The sequence below is a fragment of the Andrena cerasifolii genome, chromosome 1 (genome assembly GCF_050908995.1).
Source record: "Andrena cerasifolii isolate SP2316 chromosome 1, iyAndCera1_principal, whole genome shotgun sequence".
NCBI lineage: Eukaryota > Metazoa > Arthropoda > Insecta > Hymenoptera > Andrenidae > Andrena > Andrena cerasifolii.
Window position 1 is genome coordinate 13,678,153 of NC_135118.1, and position 22,467 is coordinate 13,700,619.

General features: G+C 40.0%; 3 protein-coding genes across 9 annotated transcripts in view; 1 reads left to right on the forward strand and 2 right to left on the reverse strand.

Moving 5' to 3' along the window:
* Positions 1-38: 38 nt before the first annotated feature.
* On the forward strand, positions 39-9,121 carry Gudu (Armadillo repeat-containing protein gudu). Of its 5 annotated transcripts, XM_076808833.1 has the most exons (11): positions 39-176; positions 346-589; positions 1,777-2,074; positions 2,179-2,382; positions 2,553-2,639; positions 3,315-3,563; positions 4,753-5,184; positions 5,375-5,779; positions 7,080-7,301; positions 7,578-7,693; positions 7,770-9,121. In XM_076808833.1, the coding sequence occupies exons 2-11, from the start codon at positions 534-536 to the stop codon at positions 7,801-7,803; spliced, it is 2,103 nt and encodes a 700-aa protein (XP_076664948.1). In that variant the 5' UTR covers positions 39-176; positions 346-533; the 3' UTR covers positions 7,804-9,121. The 5 variants fall into 5 exon arrangements, with proteins under 5 accessions (XP_076664948.1, XP_076665010.1, XP_076665084.1 ...); XM_076808895.1 differs by lacking the exons at positions 39-176; positions 2,553-2,639 and having other exon boundaries at positions 223-589; XM_076808969.1 differs by lacking the exons at positions 39-176; positions 2,179-2,382 and having other exon boundaries at positions 223-589.
* LOC143367430 (receptor expression-enhancing protein 5) lies at positions 7,841-11,157 on the reverse strand. 2 transcript variants are annotated; one of them, XM_076809362.1, is made up of 4 exons: positions 10,908-11,157; positions 10,302-10,534; positions 9,252-9,387; positions 7,841-9,172 (listed from the first exon to the last, which is right to left on the reverse strand). In XM_076809362.1, exons 1-4 carry the CDS (start codon positions 11,032-11,034, stop codon positions 9,129-9,131), a joined length of 540 nt encoding a protein of 179 aa, XP_076665477.1. In that variant the 5' UTR covers positions 11,035-11,157; the 3' UTR covers positions 7,841-9,128. The 2 variants fall into 2 exon arrangements, with proteins under 2 accessions (XP_076665477.1, XP_076665388.1); XM_076809273.1 differs by having other exon boundaries at positions 7,841-9,175; positions 10,908-11,154.
* Positions 11,158-12,197: 1,040 nt separating this feature from the next.
* Positions 12,198-22,467, reverse strand: part of LOC143377109 (uncharacterized) — a 71,330-nt gene continuing 61,060 nt past the window's right edge. For both annotated transcript variants that reach the window (XM_076828094.1, XM_076828181.1), the window contains exons 4-7: positions 21,499-21,647; positions 18,700-19,627; positions 16,612-17,127; positions 12,198-15,408 (exon numbers count right to left, since the gene is read on the reverse strand). In XM_076828094.1, the coding sequence (XP_076684209.1) occupies positions 14,956-15,408; positions 16,612-17,127; positions 18,700-19,627; positions 21,499-21,647 (2,046 nt within the window). In that variant the 3' untranslated portion in view covers positions 12,198-14,955. The remainder of the gene's footprint in view (positions 15,409-16,611; positions 17,128-18,699; positions 19,628-21,498; positions 21,648-22,467) is intronic.

Consider the following 22,467-nt stretch of genomic DNA (forward strand, 5'->3'; position numbering starts at 1 on the left):
CCAAAAGGGTTTCGATATTTATGTGACCACTGGAGACAGAAATTTTGCAAACTTTTTAACCTAGAGTTTAGAATAGAAGACAATCAATTTTTACATCGCTGCCCTGTCATTTGTAAACGTCAATCGAAACGATTGCCACCGAGCCAGAGCTGAATTACAGATTTCGTATGTCCTAGGTACTTTCACATCTCTGCACACATTTTCTTGTGCCTCGGAATTCTAAACGTCCGAATTCAAAAATCTCCGCTTCTGCCGGCTCGCTGCATAAATTCGAAAGTTTATGAACATAAGCAGTACCAAATTGAAAAAAAAAATGGAATAAAGTGTTTACGGCATTGCTTGCAGGACGAAAATTTCCGACCTCTACAATCCGAACGATTGTTTGGTCGATATCCTTGCACTTAGCACAGAATCTGCTTCAACTGAGTTTCTCAATAGAAAATCACCGACAAAGATATCATATCATTTTTTTCTGTATGAAGGAATAGAAGATTTTTAGGTCTGATCAGTTTAATAGTTGCAACTAAGGGATCATGCCACCGAAACGGAAGAAAGAAGGCAAAAAGATATCCATCGAGCCAATTTCGACGTAAGTTTTGCCCTATTAAGTACTAACCCTTACTATTCAGAACATAATCTCTCTGTGCATATCGTGGTATACTGAATTTCGAGATATACAATCTAGATCTTCATTTTTAAGGTAGCACATAGAAATCTTTAAGAGCTCATCACACCAGACTATATTTTTTTATAAAATATATTAGGCTATATCTAGAGACGCGGCAGTGTCTCGACGCCAAGTACATGTTCGACACCCTGTATATGGCGACTGTCGCTACCATAGACATATGTAGATAGAGCGTAAGCTGAGGAGGGTGTAAGATTGTATGTATACCGAATGCTTCCGAAGCTAACCCGACGTCGGGCCGACGTGCCTGTATCTGATTTCTGCCTTTTCTCCTCCAAGCCTACCGTTCCCCTCGCTAAAGATATTAAATAAATATTTTAATACGAATAAATGTATTATTCCAAATACTTGGCGCTGCGCTCCGAATTGGTGTTGCTAAACTGAATAAATATGTTTTAATTGCATTAATCTTTCTCTCTCTTTCTTGTGCGTGCGTTCGTGAAAGTGTGTATGTGTGCGTGTGCATATGCTGCGTATGATATTAGAGTTAAATATATATAGAATATATCTGACTGCGTTTCTATTATGTATATGTACATTATGTATTTTAGATTCTAAGGGAGTTATTGTAAATTATTAATACTAAGACAATTAGTATTTCTTCGGTTTCGCAGCGCCATGTATTTTTAATAATATATTTATTCGTATTAAAATATTTATTTGTATAAAAATATATCTGCTTAATATTATTTAATACCTTATTTTTCTTTGTAGAAATAGCCATTATTATAATTGGCGCAATTTTTGTATATCATTAATTTTGATTCTTTTAGATGCATTCATTAAAATGTCCGCGATACGAGTAATGGAATGTATGAACACAGCATTTTAGCTGTGTATATGTAGTTGTGTCATCTTAAGCGCAGTTGGAAAGCACCTTTATGTACTTGCAGCTCATTTTGATTTCACATATTTTTTTTTATTTTGTAATTATTATTATCTTCTATTTTTTCTGATTTATTTGATTTCATGTACTTGGCGTAATTTTTGTACTTTTTTAAAGTTTTTTATGGGGATAGACTAATACAACTTAACTCCGCGAGAGACACCATAATGGGGAATACTTTCCTAATTTTCATGGGGAAAAGGATCGAGCCAGATATTCCAGAGGAAATAGAATCGGACGAGTCACCAAAGCCATTGATATCGTCGGTCACAGGGGAGCCATTTGGGCCCCGGGTTTGTCATATCACCGAAAAGCCAGAAGACCAAAGCTCCGATGACGAACCCGAATCCGAAAGCGACGAGGAGCCACTGAGCGAACCACCGGAAGTGCCGTCAGACTTCTGGCATATACAGAAACTGATTAGATACATGAAAGCGGGAAATCAAACCGCGACCACACTGGCCTTGTGCCTTTTAAAGGATTACGATCTCACCAGCACGGTAATTCGATCGAATTTTCAGGAACAGAATTGCTTGAAGTACGGTCATCGTGTTTTTATAAAAAAAGAAGCAAAGTCTAACGTTGGATTTTATCGCGGAACTAGATCGTACAAAAAGCTGTCCAAGAGATGGGAGGCTTAGAAATTTTGGTCAATCTACTCGAGACGAAAGATCTAAAATGCCAAAACGGTTCGCTGTCAGTTTTACTTGACATTGTCAGTTCCATGGACATGAAACGGTACCTGATCGATCTTGGTATTATAACACCGTTGATTCAAATATTAAAGCAGCCGGCGAGAGATATTCAAGTTAGTTCTTCATTTGCTCATCACACCTTTACATTTGCATTGCACAAAATATGTTACACACCCTCGAAAGTCTTTATGAAGTTTTGGAAAATTAGAGATACGTAAATTTACTTCAGTTACTTTGCTGTTGGTAGCAACTTTAGCTTAATATTTTATTTGCTAACTTGAAGGTCCTAGCCGCAGAAACTATGGCCATCGTCGCGCAAGTTAGGAAGGCGAGGAAACAAATACGTATTCGAGGCGGTATACCACTTATCGTGAGTTTCTTTAACACTCTATAATTAAGTAGATGTAGCTGTTATTTTTAAATAGTTACTAGTAGAAGACCCCGTAAAACCTCCGTTAAATCGACCGAGAATTATGCGAATTCATATTTTACAAAAGAGTTACCACAGTTGAAGGGTAAAGGGGGGAAACTGGGAATGTCCATTTTTCGTGATTTTGCGATTTATAGCATATTTTATCGGTGGCAACTGGGACTTCAGAACTGTCAAATCACAAAGGGTTATAAAGTTCAAATCCATCCGTAAGATAACGTTAAAGATTTGGTATACTGGTTTAAAACAGGAAATGTCCACTATGTGCTGGAACAAAATACAGAAATTAATAAAAATAAAATAAAAATAAAAATAAATAAAAATATAAATAAATAAAATAATAAAGATAAAACAAGATATAATAACAAAAAATAAAACAAGAAATTATTTAAGAAGAAAATTATATAAAAAAATTAAATTCATCGAACCTTGCTTCTTTACTGGTGGACTAAAGTGGATACAAAAACTTAATTTTCTCGATAAAGCTGTTTTATGACATTCTCCGTTTTACCCCTTACCTTTTAGTTGTACTAGAATATACATTATCTATCATAGAAGGTAAATGCCTGCATATAGGGTGAAATTTTTAATAGAAAACTTTTCTCTGACCACTAGTTAGACATCATGGATGTATCAGACACTATCCTTCAGCGACGATACGATGATTTAAGCGCAACTAACAAGGAACTAGTAGATGTCGCGATTGGATGTGCTAAAGTTCTAGACTCTCTTAGTAGTAGCCCAAAAGCGAAGGCAGAGCTTCGTAAATACGGGGTAGTGAAATTCATGCAACGTTTCCTACAATCTGTGCACACTTCCTTGATAATACCTATGATGGGTACGGTTCAACAATGCGCGAGCATGGTAAGTAAACTTTGCTGAAATGCAATATAAGTTTGAACCTTTACAATGAAAAGATTTTCCATCGGTGTTAAGACTGGTGTGCGTTCAATGAGCTCCCAGTGGCAAAGACGGATTTGTGTATAGGCTAAGTAGGCTGGGGAGTGACAATCATGGGGAGCATCAAATTTTGGGGAGCCACAAATTTTGGGGATGGACAACTTTTGGGAAGCGACAAATTTTGAGGAGCGGTAAACTTTGGGGAGTATCAAATTTTAGGAAGCGGCAAATTTTGGAAAGCGACAAATTTCGGGAAGCACCAAATTTTGGGAAGCGAGAAATTTCGGGAAGTGCCAAATTTTGAGAAGTGATAAATTTTGAGGGACGACAAATTTTGGGGAGCGGTAAACTTTGGGGAGCATCAAATTTTAGGAAGCGGCAAATTTTGGAAAGCGACAAATTTTGAGAAGCGAGAAACTTCGGGAAGTATAAAATTTTGGGAAGTGACAAATTTTGAAGGACCACAAATTTTCGGGAGAGTCAAATTTTGGAGAGCGGAAAATTAAGGGGAACCACAAAGTTTGAGCAAAAGAAATTGAGAATGGTTTAGACAGAGGCTTGAGACAACTTTAAAAACAATTCACTTCTTTTTCATATATCAATAACCTATGTGTAAGCTGCTATATTGAATTACTTTTGAAATTGTCTTGACTCTTTTAAATTAAAATATTTAATGATATTTCGCGGATGGGCCGACAAACTTGTTAGCCTAGGGGAGCCATATCTCTTAATCCACCCTTGCCCAGTGGCCTTTAATGTAGAGTACATACAAGTAGTGTAGGAATAAAATATAAATGATGCAAGTACGGTGCACGAATAGCACACAAAACAGTGAAGGATGCCCTACGTACGTCGGTGATCGATGGGTTGCCGGGCACCAGGCTGGTGTTACTCGGCTTTCTTAACATTTATAAGTAGAAAACGAAGCTCCATTAAAATTCCGTTACTCTTGATTTTCGTCTTATTTTATCGCGTAGAATCACTCTATAATTTTTCTCGCGATTAGATAATTAAAATAAAGGTATTACAATGAAATAAACTATAACAACAGAATATAAAGGGAACGAAATGAAATTTTAGCGATAATATACCGATTAATAGAATGTACATGTACCGTGGTACAGTAGCTGAACGAACTTTGCCATTGTTGCAGAAAATATTCCAAGAGGCGTTCGAGGAAACGGACATCATGTACGACGTGGTGCGGCACCTGCAGAACGAGGACATTAAATTAAAAGAAAACTGCGCCATGGCAATATTCAACTGCGGCCCGAACAAAGTCGCGAGGGATATAGTTCGGGAGACAAACGGTTTGGATATGTTGTGCAAACTGGTGAAGAGCGAAGAAGTTCGCAGTAATAAGCGCCTGCTGGCAGGAGTCACTGGCGGAATCTGGAAATGCGCTATAAGTCCTGAGAATGTAGCAAGATTCAACCAGAACGGCTTGGTCGCGGCTCTGGTGCCCCTTTTAGAGGAACACGAGGACGAGGATGTACTGGTGAACGTTGTAGGAGCGCTGGCAGAATGTTGCAAAGACCCTGTTAACAGGGACGTTCTCAGAATCAACGATGGCCTGCCTAAGCTGGTAATTACGTAGACCGTTACAAAAAGAGGGTTCCGAATAACACTAAAACACAATTTCTTCTCCTCTTTGGCTCCGCCATTCGTATATAAGATCCCTACAGAATACAATTGACATTCTAAACTCTTCCAGTAGTAAGGCCACGTTTCGCCGTTCAGAGTCTTGCGTGTTTAATGTTACAAATAACGTACAGATCAGATTGATGAGTTCCACGCACGAGCCACTGTTGGAGAACATACCATTGGTAATAAAAGAGTGCGCGCAAAACGAGCAGTGCATGGACATCATTAACGATCCCGAGCACGTCTTCGATGGCGTTCGATTGGTCTGGTCGTTGCTGAAGCATCCGAGCGATATAATCAAAAGAAACGCTTGCCTCGCGCTGGTCCCTTGCATCAAGCACGCCAAGGATTCCCCTGAAATGGTCAGGGCATTCGTGGGCGGATTGGAGCTCACTGTCACCCTTCTCCAAAGTCCAGATACCGAAGTGCTGAGCGCAGTGTGCGCCACTATTGCCGAGATCGCCACGGACCCGGAGAACCTGGGCATTCTCAGTGATCACGGTGTGGTGGAGGAATTGGCGAAACTCGTGGAAACGGTAATATTCTTCTTTTCATTCGATACGTTTACTCGAAGTCAGAAATTGCGAAACCTTTCGAATCGATCGGGCATACTCCGCCACCCGCGTGAAAAAATGTATCAGTACCTTAGTAGCATTTCTGGTTGGCCCGCAGTATCCCCAAGTTGGGAATTAGTTGGCCATCAAAATGCCAACAATAAATGTTACCAGGGTATGGAGGTTTAAGAAAAAGGAACTTGGAAATGTCCTAGCGCTTGTAAAAATAAATTAGAATAATTTTCCAGCTCTTGCTTTACTAATGCAAATGATTTTCTTTTATTCCTTAACTGTTGCGCGTGTGTAAGTAGTCATCTGCTATTATGTATTTGTAATACAGCTAGCGGATAATTGTTTCATGAATGCAATTGTAGAAACGGAATTATGGAAGGTAATGAGAGATTTTACGTAATTAGTGACAATTTAAATTATTTGATTAGTGCAGCACTGGACTAGTAAAAGCAAGTTGTTTCTTAGGGTAGATAATTGTATCCAACGTTAGCTGAGTAGTGGATATTTAGGGGTCGTTCTTAAGGGGTTACACCACTTTGAATTAAAAAAAATTTCATCCGATTCGCTTGAAACTTTGAGAGGATCTTATCAATTTAACAATCTAAAGAAATATGAAGGGGGGTTCCAAAGTATGGTTTTTTGTGAAAATGGGGAACATTTGGAAAAAATATGTCATTTTTTACCTAAAAATTGAGTATAAAAGTGTCAGGTCAGTTTTTAATATATCGCAAAACCGCTACATATTTCTTTAGATTGTTAAATTGAAAAGATCCTCTCAAAGTTTCAAGCGAATCGGAAGAAAATTGTAGACGTTAGGCTGCCCACCGATTTGGCGCGCTCGAAAAAAGAAGCTTACGTGGACCGGTCACAGTGAAGCCATTTTGTTCGAAGGAAACAAACAAATTTTTTTGCGTACTTCAATAGTTGTATAATAAATGCTTAGTTATAGATTTTTAATTTTCTTTATCATTTTCTAAAAAAAATCTTAAAGATAGCTGCTATTTTTCGAATTCAAAGTGGTGTAACTTCTTAAATTACATAAGGCTTTTTGAGGGTGTGGGGGATGTGGAATATCAAATCTTACGAATTTTTATACTGAGGGGAGGGATGGGGTAAGAAATCGCCACAATTACTTTTACGTAATTGACGACCCCTTGTCAGTTTCGAGTGCACTATATACTCCTAAATTTTTCGATTCCTTTTGAAATAATTCTGTAAGAAGATAAATTATTTATCCAGTGATTTGTTCTTCTTTATTGTGTCTCTCCAGGACGATGAAGGCCTGCGTGCAAACCTGACCTTGGCTATAGCGCACTGTAGCGAATGGGGCGAGAATAATTACAAATTTGGCAAATTAAACGCAGTAGCGCCGCTCGTCAATTATATGACCAGTAAAAATAAAAACATCCTCAGGGGAGTTTGTATAGCGGCGTATCATTTAAGTAAAGAGCCTTCAAACTGCGTCACCATGCATTCTTCCGGTGTAATAAAGGTACGGTAGAGTAATTCAGTAATTTTTCTTCTGTATTATAATATTGTAAATAAAAACTTTGTTTGTCGTGACATTGATAACATTTTATATCTTATGATAATTTACCTAAGTTCGTCTGATTTTAACTACTCCTAAAGAATCTTGTGTGCGTGCATCATTTCCTATCAAATAGATTCAATAGAAGCAGAAGAGCTAAATAAATTTGTATCAGATTCACGCCAAATTCGATCCGTAAAAAATAATTGGATAAGATTTTACATGTAAATATTGTTGCAGCATGTGTTGCACTTGGTGGGATCAGATGATCCAGAGGTGCAGATCGCCGCTGCATCTACCATTCGAAACATCAGGAAGCTGGCATTGACAGCAGAACTGTTGCACTTTAAAGAAATGTGTGTGTTGTTGCACATATTATCTATTTATCAGACATATATGGTTCTTCTAATCGATTCATCATATTCTTTACAGTAATACGCTGGAGGAGACGGATTATCAGCAATAATATCATCTAAGTGCCATAACAGAAAACGAATATTCGATTGAAGAACACGTAGCAAAAGTATCTTTATTTAAACAATGTAATTGTATATTTGATGAGATTATGCTCATCAACACCTTGTATATTTGGGGCTAATTACGCCCCTGCAAATACACCACATAATGTTTCGTAAAGTAAATCACTAATGAAGACATTTCACATTATCAATTGATTTTTAACACCCTTACATAGATGATAAAATGATTTTATACACTTCAGGAAGTGCCTTACGTAGTATTCAATAAATATGTAGAATTTCTGCATTCGCCTTGATGCTAGCGATAGTAGTTGTACAACCGTGTACCATTAATGTACAAATTATGTATAAAATATACACTTTGCATAATATGTAAATATCATCACCTCATCCCTTTACGTGAAATATATCGAGTTACGAGTAAAACAACTAAGAGAGCTAAAAATGGTACGACGGGAATGGCACGCAATACGTATATAAATGGATTTAAGTAACACGAAAGAAAATATATTCAACATAGAGGTTCGATGCAATCAACGTAACTGAAATTCACAGTACGAAAACTTAATTTTGTATTTGTGCAACAGTATTATACAATTCGGCGTGCTTAAAATGCTGTGCCCAATAATAATTATTTCCTATGCGTTCGTACTTTACGCACGAACACACATACAGATTCGCATCCATTTTGTTCATGCTTGGTGTTATTGCATTAATTAATTTTATTCATTTCGGATAGTGTTTAACGAGTGAATTATCGAGCCAAATTCCGTAGTTGTATGTTTGGATGTGGATCTGCATGCGACTAAGTAAATTCAGCAAGCATGATCTCGCATTTAGTAACTTTGCAATCGTTACGGATTTATTTCCATTACTACAAGTCTATCACACGTGCGCTGTAATTACGATTCGGTATTATTAAACATCCTAATACATAGTTTTCACTTACACATTTAGCGATAATAGAAAACTTTTACATAGGCTGTGATTACAGGCACTTAAAATCTGTGTATAAATAGGTTTATTTAAAATACGTCATTTGCACAAAGAAACATTCCAGTCAGAAAAACTTGTAATAGATGTAACTTGTAACGCTATGTGTGCACCAATTTTATACACATACATAGCAACATTTGAGCACTAGTCGCGTATAGTCATAACATTTGTAATTTTATAACCATCGTGTATAAAGAATCAAAGTGTGTTAAATATATTTCCTTTGTTTATTAGGAATGGGTGAGAAGGAAACAGTTATAATTTTGAAGGACAGTTTACAAAATCTCTGCCTCCGAGGGATTCAAAATTGTGCGACTCAATCCTGTTTCTCCGTCGACAGGGCGTTCGCCGCAGCTTTAACTGCTGAAATAAAAACCATTGCTAGTTAGAATCGAATTCATACAACTAAACGTATTTTATAAGAAACAACCAAATGTACCAGCATCTTGAGCGGACGCTATAAAGTCATCGACTTTGTGATGATATCTTAAAAAGTTTGGTCTGATGAGACGACGGTACACGATCAAAGACCCGTTATTCTCTATGGGTGCCATCAGCCATATGTAAAAGAGGCACTGCAGCAAAGAGTAAAGTGCGTTAACGATGCACGAAATTATTGGCTCCATATAAAAACTACACAGTACAATATTACACATGCAATTTAGCACACATCAGAATAGTGCACAGAAGATAGTGCACGTACAATTTAGAACACATGCAATTTAACGCACGCTTTTTTAGTGCACATCAGGATAGCGCACAGCAAGATCTCACACACATCCATCTTCTCGTCGTCGTCGACTGTTTCACAGCCGATGGTATTAGTATTGGTTGGGGCTAGATTAGGGCGGGGGGCGTGCGCCCGCCCGCGGGCGCGTAAGGGTCGTCGTCCAACCACGCATCACCCATATGACAGAAGAGCGGCGACGAACATTTCGCTTTCGTCGCCGCGCTTCGCTTCGGCGTAATGGGTGACGGCCTTAAAGCATGGTCGCGAACCGATATGACTTTGGGGATGTTCAAAATGAGACTGCGGTTACAAGTATCGCGCGATGGGGTCAATATCGCTATTGTTGTCAAGGTCATCATTCTGAACATTTCCCTTTACACTTTTTGGTGGTCGTCTTTGGTATACGAGATATTTGTTACCATGCTTTACATGCCCCCCGGCCTAATCTAGCCCCAACCAATACTAATACCGTTGGCTGTGAAACAGTCGATGGCGACGAGAAGATGTTTGTGTGTGAAATCTTGCTGTGCGCTATCCTGATGTGCATTAAAAAAATGTGCGTTAAATTGCATGTATCATAAATCGCATGTGTCCTAAATAGTACATGCACTATAAATCGCCTGTGTTCTAAATTGTATGTGCACTATCTTCTGTGCACTATTCTGATGTGTGCTAAATTGCATGCGCAATATTGTGCTGTGTAGTTTTGATATGGATCCAAATGATTCAGATCTGAAAAATCACTAAACGCTACTGCACCTTGAAGAGCCAATAAACTGGGAACCAGCAAAGGATAGAATCTGAAAAGTATTCAATTATTGTGAAGACTGCAAAAACGACCCAGTACGTCAGCCACTTTGTGTCATCGTCTTTCTTTGGGCTCTCTAATGCTTTCATGGAACAATAAGCTGGATACACAGATCCAAACACATTACACACTAATTGCTGCCCAATTCCAAATACCAGATAAAGAGCCACAAAGCCAACCACGCCTAAAAGATAAACTAATGTAAACATACGCATAATATAGACATGTTATAAAATAAAATATCTTCGGTGCATACGGATCTGCGATACTCGAAATGTTAATACGCTTCTCTCAGTATTATTGCCGTTAAAAATACTCGATTACTGGCAAACGCATGGAGATTACCATCATAAAAAGACCTCGTTACAAAGGTCCTTTTTCACGGTAATGCCACGGTGGGGAAAGAATTTGTGTAAAAAGCTTTTGGTAAATCGGAGCATTTTGCGCGATCGGAGTCACGCGGCAAAACCGAGTTACGTAAAGCGAGAATGACTCAATTCCGATTAGTTAACGGCAAAAACTGACACGAGAAGCTGCGAATAACCTAATGCCCATACCTAAAAATATGTAAAGTCGGTCAACTCCTGTTTGTTTCTCGAATTTGCCGAAATATTTCGTCCAAAACTTGCTTTCGTCGCGCAAAGCTTTGTCCAGAGACTCCTTTATAGCAGCTATTCTTGCCATTTTTATTAAAATTTAAAGAACACAAAACTGCACAGCTCCCTTAGTGATTTTGCAAATCGCTATACGGTATGCGGTACTAAATTTGCATCGACCGTTGGTAAACCGTTCGCACAGGTTGTCCGCAGAAAGGAAAACGACTGGTGCGAGATCTTTCACAATCTATCGATAGGGGGCTACGAATGGATCTACTATTCTCACTGATTGTTAATTAAAATCAATTTCCTGTTACGTCCAAATCACGATATAATAGACAGTTCTGACTCCTGTTCAGAACGTGTGACTTTTTGTCCTAGTTGTTCTGGCGGCTGCTAGATTGGCGCTCAAGAAGAAAAGGCTAATTTTGTGCGCAAAATACGACCAAAATTTCTTATCGCGACGCCTCTAGCAACGGCCAGAGGAACCACACAGAAACCGGCACACAAAATCGCTGGAGTAAAGGTGCTGAGTCGGAACACCTGTCTATTACACCGTAGTTCAAATCTTTTCATCTGCGAATACTCCATTATCTAAATCAATTCACTAGAAAGGAGACATAGGCCGGTATCTTATTCTTAAGCAAATGCTTAAGCATTCGGCATCCTTTACTAGCTACTAGGTTAGTAGAGGATGCCGCATGCTTAAGGCGCCCACAGACCAACGCGAATATTCGCGGCGGCAGCGGATCCGCCGCGGTTCAGCAGTTTTTTTATACGTGGCTGCTTATGGGCAGCCTTATCTGATCCGCGGCGGATGCGCTGTCGCCGCGAATATTCGCGTTAGTCTGTGGGAGCCTTTAAGCATTTGCTTAAGAATAAGTAGCGACTATGAATACCGGCCATTGAGATCTTCCATTCGCCTTTCTCCTCATCTAAATATTAATGCCACGTGACGACAGCAGCGCCACTGTCCGCAAAGCGCGGGAAATATTTAAGGGCATAAAAAATTCAAATGCAGTAACGCGCTTACGAATTGATAGAATAATAAATAGCGCGTACCTTTTAATGCGACCATCCTAAATGATTCCATTGGCTTTAATGATATGGTACAGTGCTTGAAGGAGAAAGTTTGCTTCAAAGGTATAAACTCTTACGGATTCATAACTCAACAGCTGCAAGTCTTCTCCTTGGCTTTTCAGCTTCTAATTCGCGTTGCGCGAAGGACAATTAAAGTAGATAATTACTTAATACAATTAGCAATACTTCTGCTTTTATTATGGCGTTCTTCGTAGCTCGCTTAACACGGTTACACATCTTTCGGACATTAAACGGTCGCTTACTGGCGGTATAATTCCATTACATATTATCACATTTACACGTTGCGTCTTGCTTTATAAAAATACGTTCCACGGTTATAAATGGAGAGCAATTCGGTTTTCGATGGAAATAGGCGAGTAAATACATGCGAGGGCAATGAAATTAACATGTCGAGGGCTCGTTCGTTAACACTCGCCCGACACATCGCGTTTAAAATAAGTTAGGAACATTCTTCGACAAAGTATTGTTTGGCACTGCAGCTGAATTGTTTTCAGTGGCAGATTTAAGGGGAAAGGCCCAGATGCCGAACGTTTTGAGACACCCTGTATACAGAACAGAATTACAAATATATTTAAGCGCGCATGGTATGAAAATTATGGGATATAAAAAAAAAATAGAGTTTGGATAAAATCATAATTCTGTAGGAAAATGGGGCCCTGAGGGGCCTTTTGAACAGGGCCCCTGGTGGGCCTTCTGGGCAGGGGCCCAGGCGGCAACTGCGGATTGGCCGCCCGTTAAATCCGCCACTGATTGTTTTATACACTTCTTTATTGATTTTCTTGCCTAGTTGCTTCATGAAATACGCGTAGAGTAGGTACACAAAGAAGTGCCGATTCATACCTTGACAGAACGCGTCAGTACAATGTATTATGTATTGGTAAATCACCATTCACGTAACAAGTTGCCGTTGTCAACGTGGATGCTTCATCCTCCGCTTATTTTCGCGCCGATCAAACCGTTTCCCAAACTAATTTATATCGCGAGGCTCCAAAACCACTTTTCCCTATAAAACTTCTATAATCTCAAGAATTTATTCTGTAATCTAGCTTTATTATTCAAAGGAACAAAATTTTAGGAATCGTATTCTCCAGTTAAGTTTCTATCAACAGATCTGAAGCGTCCTTCATTGTACTAGCATTGTTGAGAAACACATGTCTTTTACTGTATGGTAATGGATCAGATCAGTGGCGCACTCAGGATTTAATCTTGAAAGGAGCCGAGTTGAACGGTTTTAAATATTTTCCATGTAACTCCGATAAAATTCATTAGGTGATTATAACAATTTATTTAAAGAATAAAATCCAGTTTTCTTCTTTTTTTACAAAGCCCCTTCTTCACGGGGTGCAGACCCTCTTCGCCCTCTCTGGGTGAGCCACTGGATTAGATATAAATAGAAGGCGATGTTGTTCTATTTAATCGCTGCGGAGGTGAAACTAAGAACGAATTAGATTGCGTGTATCGGAGAGGATCACTTGCAAATCAATTCGAGTGGGAGGGACGATTTGAAATCGCCAAGTTAGGAAACCCACCCTCCAGAATACGTATTGCATGGACTATCTACCCCACCGTGGCTTGGGAAACGCTGCTCCACACAATGCACGGGACTATTTGTTCCTTCGGAAGTAGTTGTTCGGATCATCCCTCGCGTGACGTCGTTCCGCGATCATTTCCTCCACGTTATACAATGGAACTTTCGGCACGAGATGCAATAAACGGGGGCGATAGTTTATCTCGTAAGACATTACGCCGCCGAGTGTTCCGTTCGCACGTATTTCATCCCGCTTGCAACCACACTTAGCGAACCACTGCTTGTTTTCTGAATATCGCGCAAACGCCCGGACACACTGCTCAAATTTGAAATACAATTTCTTATATTGGTTTCCATTTTATTCCAACAAACTGACCAATCTAGTGATTCTATGTAGAGTTCTCAGATTGTAACGTGCTTAGTCTACGTGCTTTCTTTTCAATTTTTCTTCCGTTACGATAGAATGTTCTCTGGAAATTCAAGGTTTGAATCGGGCACTGAATGATCGCCACATTTATACACGAGGAAACCGTCATTCATCTGACAAGATTTGATTACGTGACAGTTACTTATAATAGAATGCCTATAATAAAAGGAATATAATTATTCTAAACACCCCTTTCGATTATCGTGCTGTACGTAAGCGACGTCGAGACTCTTGCAACATAACACTTAAACTAGATCAGACTCTGTAACGAATAATCAATTTCTATGAAATACTCGTGAAAGGAATTTCATTTTAAAGCTGTTTCCTTAAGCGACGTTATTCCCTTAGATTTCCTAACAAATAGTGCAATATATTAGATTTTACTGTATGTATACCTCCTGCATCCCCTTGCGCCACTCCTCCCTCCACGCCGATAGGACCATTTGCCGCGCGATTTTCTTATCATCTAACTAGATATGTTGAGCGTCATGTGTATTTACAGTTTCTGCAATTTGATATTGTTCACTTTCCATCCATTCGATGGTTTTTATTAACGTCGATTGTAATATTTCACTCTCCTCACCGTGCGCCCAGTCTGAAGTGTAGCATACAAAATTATGTATAGTACTGCCTTATTTACAACCCCCTGATTTTTCTGCTCGATATAAAAAATTTGACCAAGGTCCCACGGTGTAGTGGCTGGCACTCCGGACCCTGGAGTCTAGCGATCCGAGTTCAAATCTCGGTGGGACCTCGACACATCATTCCTTAATCTTTTTCTGTTATCAGAACGCAACTAGAAATACTTCAAACGATGCATGATTTAATCTTAATCAAACGTGACTTTCTTAATCATTTATAATCAGATCTGCCCTCTCGATGATTGCTCTTTGTCGGGTGTAAAAAAAAGTTTTATTCGCATAAATAGAAGCTTGTACAAAATTTGAGTAGATTCACAGTTTCGGGGTCTGAAGGAGTTTCTTTTCCATTGACTTCATTTTTATACATTTGGCGAGGAGCGCGATTATGGTGAGAACGGCTCCCAGGAAGGAGACGATCCCTAGGACAACGAGGACCATGAACCAGTTCTTGAAGCTGCCGATCCTGTCGCCGAAATCGCAGTTGCAGTTATCACTTTCGTTCAGATTCAGCGCCGAGAAATTCACCGGCCTGAGCGAGATTAATTTGAAGTCCTCCTGGACCTGCCGCCTGGTCGTGGAATTCTGTGATTTCTTAGTGAACCTGTAGGATATAGTGTAAGTGAACTCCTGGCCGTCGTACGAGCCCCTGGCGCTGTAATATTGTATCAACAATTCATTTCCACTGGACGTGAGAGGAACTTGTATGTTATTTATGTCCTGGTGTGACACGTCGCAGTAGGACCACATCAGGACACTGTTGTTCGCCTGCAAATTTAATGTTTGTATTTGGAATTAGTACAGGGCGAATGGCACAATTTACAGGAGGGGAATTAGATAACTCAGCGTGGGAGAAAGGAAAGGGAAAAATTGTAGGCCTACCGAGGGTAAACATTCACAGGCTTTTAAGGTAAACATCTAATACGAAATAAACATTAATTGCTGTCTTATTGATAGTTTCTTACCAAATAGGTACAATTCTTTTAAAAATATGTGCATGGAACAGTGGCGGATTTAAGGAAAAAGGACCAGGTGGCAAATGTTTTGAGGGGCCCTTTTTCGGGAAAATGAAGAGGTAGTTTCCTATAAACGGGCTAAGTGTAGTAGCACAGAAAAAAAGAATAGTGTTTGGATAAAATCACAATTTTTATTTTGAAGATAGGGACCTGGGGGAGGGGGGCTTCTACGCAGGGGCCCATTTTGGGGGAGAAATGAAGAGGTAGTTTATTAAAAACAGGCTAAGTGTAGTAGCACAGAAAAAAAGAATAGTGGTTGGATAAAATCACAATTTTTGTTTTGAAGATAGGGACCTGGGGGGCTTCTACGCAGGGGTCCATTTTGGGGGAGAAATGAAGAGGTAGTTTATTAAAAACGGGCTAAGTGTAGTAGCACAGAAAAAAAGAATAGTGTTTGGATAAAATCACAATTTTTATTTTGAAGATAGGGACCTGGGGGGGGGGGGCTTCTACGCAGGGGCCGATTTTGGGGGAGAAATGAAGAGGTAGTTTACTAAAAACGGACTAAGTGTAGTAGCACAGAAAAAAAAATATAGTTTCGATAGGGTCACAATTTTTTTTTTTTTAATAAGGTGTCCTGGGGGGCCGTTCATCGGGCGCTCGTTAAATCCGCCACTGTTATGGAAGGCGTCAAGAGGGTATTAAATATTCGATTAGATTTTCACAAGAGACTATTCCCGTTTTATCTGCATCCCGAATTACTCCTCACCCCTTACTTTCGAATACAAGCATATTCTTTTTTTCAATTTGCAGAAGTAGCGACATATAAAATACTTCAAAGTTACATAATAAAGATTAATACGATAATCCATTTTCTCATGAAATGACGAAAATTACCCGGGATGGAGCACAGGGAATTCAGAAAAGTAGCTACACTTGGCGGTCGTTTCAAATTTACAACAACAACTCGTTAGTTTCCACAGAATTGTATTAATTATGCTTCCCCGTCAGTTACCTGTATTCCGTTGTAAACAGCAATTTCATTTCCAGAACAGTAATTCACCGTAACATTTCGCTTCTGAGAAAGGTATTCCTGGTCCAGCTCGTTCCTGATTATCTTCATGTGAATTGAGATTTTCTCGGAGGACCTGCCCACGAATTTGTAGCTGCAAAGAGTATTCGGCGGGTACCAGCTCTGCAACGATTTAATGTTCTCCCTGGTGCGCTCGGAACTTTTGTACACGAACTCGCAGTTCCTGTCGGATTTGACTCCAGCCGCCTCCTCGGTCTCCTGGAGCGACAACTGGAAGCCGTCGTGCATTATCGTCCCGTCCTGTTCCGCGAAGAATTCTACAATGATGCTCTTCCCCCGCGACAGAATCCGCGGCACGTGGCCCTCGCCGCAGAATTTCGAGATCTCGAGAATTTTCCCGTCCACGTTTTCTAGGAGCGTAAGATAATCGCCGACGCAGCTGTTGCTTCCCAGCTTGTCCTGCATCCGGCCCCTCCTCACGTATCGATATTCGGGGACCTTATTAGAGCAGAAAAGCAAACCGATTACCTCTGTGTTCTCAACTTAAATCGCATTGCGCGCGTCTGCTTGTCTCTCGAACTCGAAACAGAACGCTTAATCAACTTGCACCGCCGGCTGATGGGAAACTTCGCGAAAACTGTTTAGCGAGAGTTTACTTAGGTACTGCAATATCCTTTATTGGCAATCTCTAGGCAAGCTTCACTTGCGAGATCATTTTCTACCTGCACGATAAAAACTTGTATGTGCGATGTACACACCTACTCTGTTAATTACGAGATTGATAGTGGAGATCGTGAAAGCGGGATCTATTTGTATGAATATTCCAGAGGGCAGTATTGGCTCCTGATATGTTCGCTGCGGGAGGAAATCCTATGAAATGCGAGCGAAGAAATTCGAGATGGAAGCCATGGGTTCAATTGATGGAGAAATATGACATAAAACAGCACGAGCGAAAAAAGTTTGCCAATAATACATCGGGATGCTTTAACACCAATAACCAAACGATATTCCATACTTGCTATTCTAAATCCCCGCCAATTGGTTACGATTGACCCAAATTGAGCCGATTAAATTTAGAAACTGCTGACTTGTGCCCATAATGTGTCGACAGGGGAAATTTGACAAATGATGCGTCGGTATAAGACACACTTTACTGCGAGCATTGAAAACTATGCGTGAAATAATTTCACGCAAAATTCAAAGCACAATATTATACTATCTCTTCCTTCGAATCGAACAAACTTTATATAAATCACTTCATTGTATACCTAATAGAGTGGCACACCCAGAGAAGAGAAAACTGGATTCCATTGTTTAAATAAATTTTTTATAATCACCTAATGAATTTTATTGAATTCGCATTAAAAATATTTTTATCCGTTCAACTTGGTTCCTTCAAGATTAAATCCTGCGTGTGCCACTATCGTAATATCTTCCATATTTCGAAAAATAATATGTACATGGATTAAGGGGTTATACAGGCGGCCGAAAAGAGGCAAATATTTGTGATTTTTTTTAAGAAGCGGAAAATTTTTGCACGAAAAAACAGGATTTCAACTTTAAATACCGCCATTTTGTTTTAAATTAATATTTCGGAAAATTCCCTCCGCCAATCTGAGGATACATTAATACATCAACGAAATCTTTTTTGTATTTTGATTTTAGATAATCTGCTTCCGAATGGCAGTGCTCACCGCAAAACCAAATTATTAAAAATGCTTCTTGGCCGTGGGTTGTTATTATATTATAAACGTAAATATTTTTCTACGAAAAAATTACCAAATGTTCTTTAAATGTTGCTCTTTTAAGTGCAAAAAGTTCTGTAAGAATATATGCTTCCGCTTTTTAAAAAAAAAATCACAAACATTCGCCTCTTTTCGGCCGCCTGACTAGGTATAACCCCTTAATACGCAATCCACAATATTTCGCGCTTCCGCTTCCGAATCTAGATTCTAAATTCTAAACCAATCTGTTACGAATCTCAACATAAGATCGATTGTCCCAGGTGCCAGTAATGTGAAAAATTCGCCGAACGGACCAGCCACGGACAAATTATTCCACGTAACTCACTTGCGGAACCGTGATCCTCTCCTGATTCAACCCCTTCCTGGCAATTTCATGTGTCCCGTCAGGCAGGATCTTCACGTCCGATATATCTTGCAGATCGTGATCGGAGCTCTTCTTCGGGCTTATCGTGCCCATGGACTTCTTATGGACGCGCTGCGGGTGACGAAGTCGCTTCTGGATAGATTCGGGCCGGGCGCCCTGATCACGATAGCCGGCGGCGGGCATCGGCCGGGAGCCGCCTCTACCCTGGAACACATCTGCGGAGGACTGGTCGGTGATCTCCTTTGGACGGCCGCTATTTCTCCGGATATCCTCGTCCACCTCTTTTCCACGGGAATTGCGCGGACCCTTTGATCCGGCAGCTTCCTTCTTGACTTTCTTAAGTCTTCTCCGATTATTTCTGCCCCTCCTGAACTTGTGCGACGTCTGGCCAATGATAAATTCCAGCTCCTCCTCGTGATCGGGGCTCCTCGCTCTCCTTACGCGGCTATTTTCCGGCAGATACCGTCTGTCCGATCTGGCGACCCTCGTCTTCGCCACTTCCGCCACGATTTCCACGTGCTGCTCGCAGTTCTCCGTCTGGCAGCTGTCCTGGGACGTGCGGTTCATGAGATCGAAAAGGTCCTCCGGCTGGCCCCCGATTTTAAAGCGGCCCGCGCTCGATTCCAGTGCGATCCTGCATCTGATACCGCGCGGATATACGCCCGGGTAACCCGGGGACACGAGCTTGCAGGATCTTCGATCGTTCCTCACCGCGCACTCCAACGGACATTCGGACGACGGGGACGCCGAGAAGCCACGGTGCCGTTCGGCGGCCAGCTGGGCTGGCAGGATGGAAAATTGGGCGGAGAACATCACTGGATTCTCGGCGGCGAACTTCGCGTCCGAGTCCATTATGATCGTCAGATTCGGCCCTCTGCGCAGGAACAATCTGTGGGACGATTATACTAATTTAAATTTAACATTACTTAAGGGGGTAGGTTACCCTCGATAGCCCTAAAAAAGACCTTTTTTCAAACGCAAATTGTAAAGTGATAAATAACAGTGGGGAGATTGTTTTTTTTAGTTTTAATCGTTATTCTATGAGCTTTAACACCAAAAAAGAAAGGTCTAAATATCTCTATGTACATAAAAGTTGTGGGTAAAAACGTAAAGGCGTGTACGCGGTGCACCGTTTGATGGTGAACATAAAATCTCGAAAACCGCTCCAACGATTGGGACGAAAATTTAATGAGAGATGCAGAAAACCATCCCCTACGATGTGCCGGTAGCAGATTTTCGAAAAAAAAATAATACAATTTTTATGTTGAAAAATACGATTTTATCGATTTTTGTATGAAAAATATTTTTTATCTTATTTTTAAGCATTTATCTCGAAAATCTGCTCCTAACACATCGTAGGTAATGGTTTTCTGCATCTCTCATTAAATTTTCATCCAAATCGTTGGAGCGGTTTTCGAGATTTTATGTTCACCATCAAACGGTGCACCGCGTACACGCCTTTACGTTTTTACACACAACTTTTATGTACATATAGATATTTAGACTTTTCTTTTTTGGTGTTAAAGCTCATAGAATAACGATTAAAACTAAAAAAAAAAGTTCTCACTACTGTTATTTATCACTTTACAATTTGCATGTGGAGAAAGGCCTTTTATAGGGTTATCGAGGGTAACCTACCCTCTTAAATAAGTAAAATATGCTACACGTATGGGGTGGGTAGCAGGCCCGACTTGTTAGGCAGCTGCCGAGGGCGTGAAGTTGACAAGAGACGCAAAATTGCCTTTTCATTGTTGGCATTTTTTAAAATAAAGTTTCAAATGAAATATTATAAGTTGCACTATAAATGTTTTTAGCTACGAATACAAATTCAGTATCGATGCGCAGGATCTAGGTAATAATAAAAAGGCTCGAATCGGGCCTGGTGGGTAAGATATTACATTGAATACTATGCATTAAATACATTTAGCCATCTGGTAATGATTTATCAGGTTTACTTCATATTCGATAAGTATCCAATGACTTGAGGATGATAGCGTACACTAAAGCAAGTTATGGATGCTTTTATTGTCGTTTCAGTACTAGTATCTGTCTTTGACCAATGTTCCCTTAAAACACATTCATACCGCCCCGGCTCTGTCTAAGCCAGTTGTATAAAAAATCCCCGTACCAACATTGGTCTAATTAAGTCTCCTAGTAAAATACATAACGAAATAGTCGGTATACTGCAGGACTTGATTAATTAATGTTGGGAAAAGTGAATGGAAACGGGCCAATTGAAATTAAAGTAAGCCAAAATTACGGGCTTATCACGCGGCACGAAACATTTACACACATTAAACGACGCGTTTATAAGCGGCTCGGAAGCGCTACGTTTCGAACGGCCAGGCATCTGTTTAATCCATTATATATGTACCATAGGCAGATGCATTCGGTTCATAACATGCTGTGAATACTATCCGTGTCGGTCAATTATTTTTCATTGCCGATACCTACATCAATAAATTACAAACTCTCTTATCTGTTACGCGATCCCGTATTCCATGGGAATGGCTGCAATCTGTTATTCACTATCCAATGAAAATACGAATCACGGAATAGGTAATGAGGTCGGAAATAAAGCCTTTTTAAACGAAGTAGTTCAGCAGAGCAATTATGTAAATCTCAGTGTATAATTATGATAAGTACGATAATAACTGCTTGACAATGGAAAGTACGATATTAATGGAACGATCAATTATTCATGCAATATCGGTGGAAACGAATTTATAGTAAGTAATGGTGAATCGGAATGAGCCGTACCTGGTTGTGTTGCCACTCACATGACCGCAATAACGTCCCGTTTCATCCTCGAGATCCTCGCTGCCGTCAGAGAATTGAATATAAGCACCCTCGCATCTGGTTTCCTTCAGGAAGCCTACTTGCAGTCTCCTAACTTTCAATTCGATCACCTGTGACGGATTAAATTTGTCTGCTAGTTATTTCGTCGACGTCAATAATTTCGAGTTAACCATCGCCGACGTGGAGACGAGCTTGACGAATATTTAAACATATTTGAAAGAAGTTTAAGAATATCGAGTACTTACATACTGATGGCCGAGATTCATGGTGGTGTAAGTCACTCGCATGGCGTTTCACTATGTTTCATACATACGTATTTACCCTCTCGTGGTCACACGGGGTGCGTCGCACCCCGAGATTAATTTTCGAGTTCCAGTATCGCGCCTTTACGACTTCCAAAGGACATTTATCGCGGAAAAAATCGCTGCTTTCCAGAATCGTAGAAAATCGCTTTTTCCAATTAATAATTTCGTCATATTTCATCAATTTACATTTCTAGAAACAGACTATCAACGCGTGATTGTACGAGTATTGTGAATATACAATTATCACCTCAAAAGTTAAAAATAATTTCAAAAATATGAAAGTGGTAACTCAAAGATGACGCTGGGGTGCAGTGAATCCCATGTAAACAATTTGTGATTATGAGGCGCGACCACGAAGGGATATTGCAGTTGTGAGAACACATTTGAAGGCTCAAAATACTATCATAATAAATACGTACATATATGCTTAAAAATTAAAAAAAAAAAAATTTCGCTTGTCAGCATTGGCACATTCGTTATATTCATTTATACTGTTCATGCGTTGCGTTGATAAAAGCGACGACACTTATTGTTAGCCAGACTAACGCCAGTATATGTTTCGACACGCTCTGCTCTTGTTAGTTAAGTGCTAAAGAGAAATGTTAATTCACTGTGAAAATAAACC

Excerpts from the sequence above, each read along its gene's own strand:
- Gudu (XM_076808833.1), top strand. The coding sequence starts at position 534 with ATGCCACCGAAACGGAAGAAAGAAGGCAAAAAGATATCCATCGAGCCA. Across the intron at positions 590-1,776 it reads TCCATCGAGCCAATTTCGAC|GATCGAGCCAGATATTCCAG; the intron begins GTAAGTTTTGCC and ends CATGGGGAAAAG. Across the intron at positions 2,640-3,314 it reads GAGGCGGTATACCACTTATC|TTAGACATCATGGATGTATC; the intron begins GTGAGTTTCTTT and ends TCTGACCACTAG.
- LOC143367430 (XM_076809273.1), bottom strand. The coding sequence starts at position 11,034 with ATGGCAAGAATAGCTGCTATAAAGGAGTCTCTGGACAAAGCTTTGCGC. Across the intron at positions 9,388-10,301 it reads CAGTTTATTGGCTCTTCAAG|TGCCTCTTTTACATATGGCT; the intron begins GTGCAGTAGCGT and ends TCTTTGCTGCAG. Across the intron at positions 9,176-9,251 it reads AGCGTCCGCTCAAGATGCTG|CAGTTAAAGCTGCGGCGAAC; the intron begins GTACATTTGGTT and ends TTTTTATTTCAG.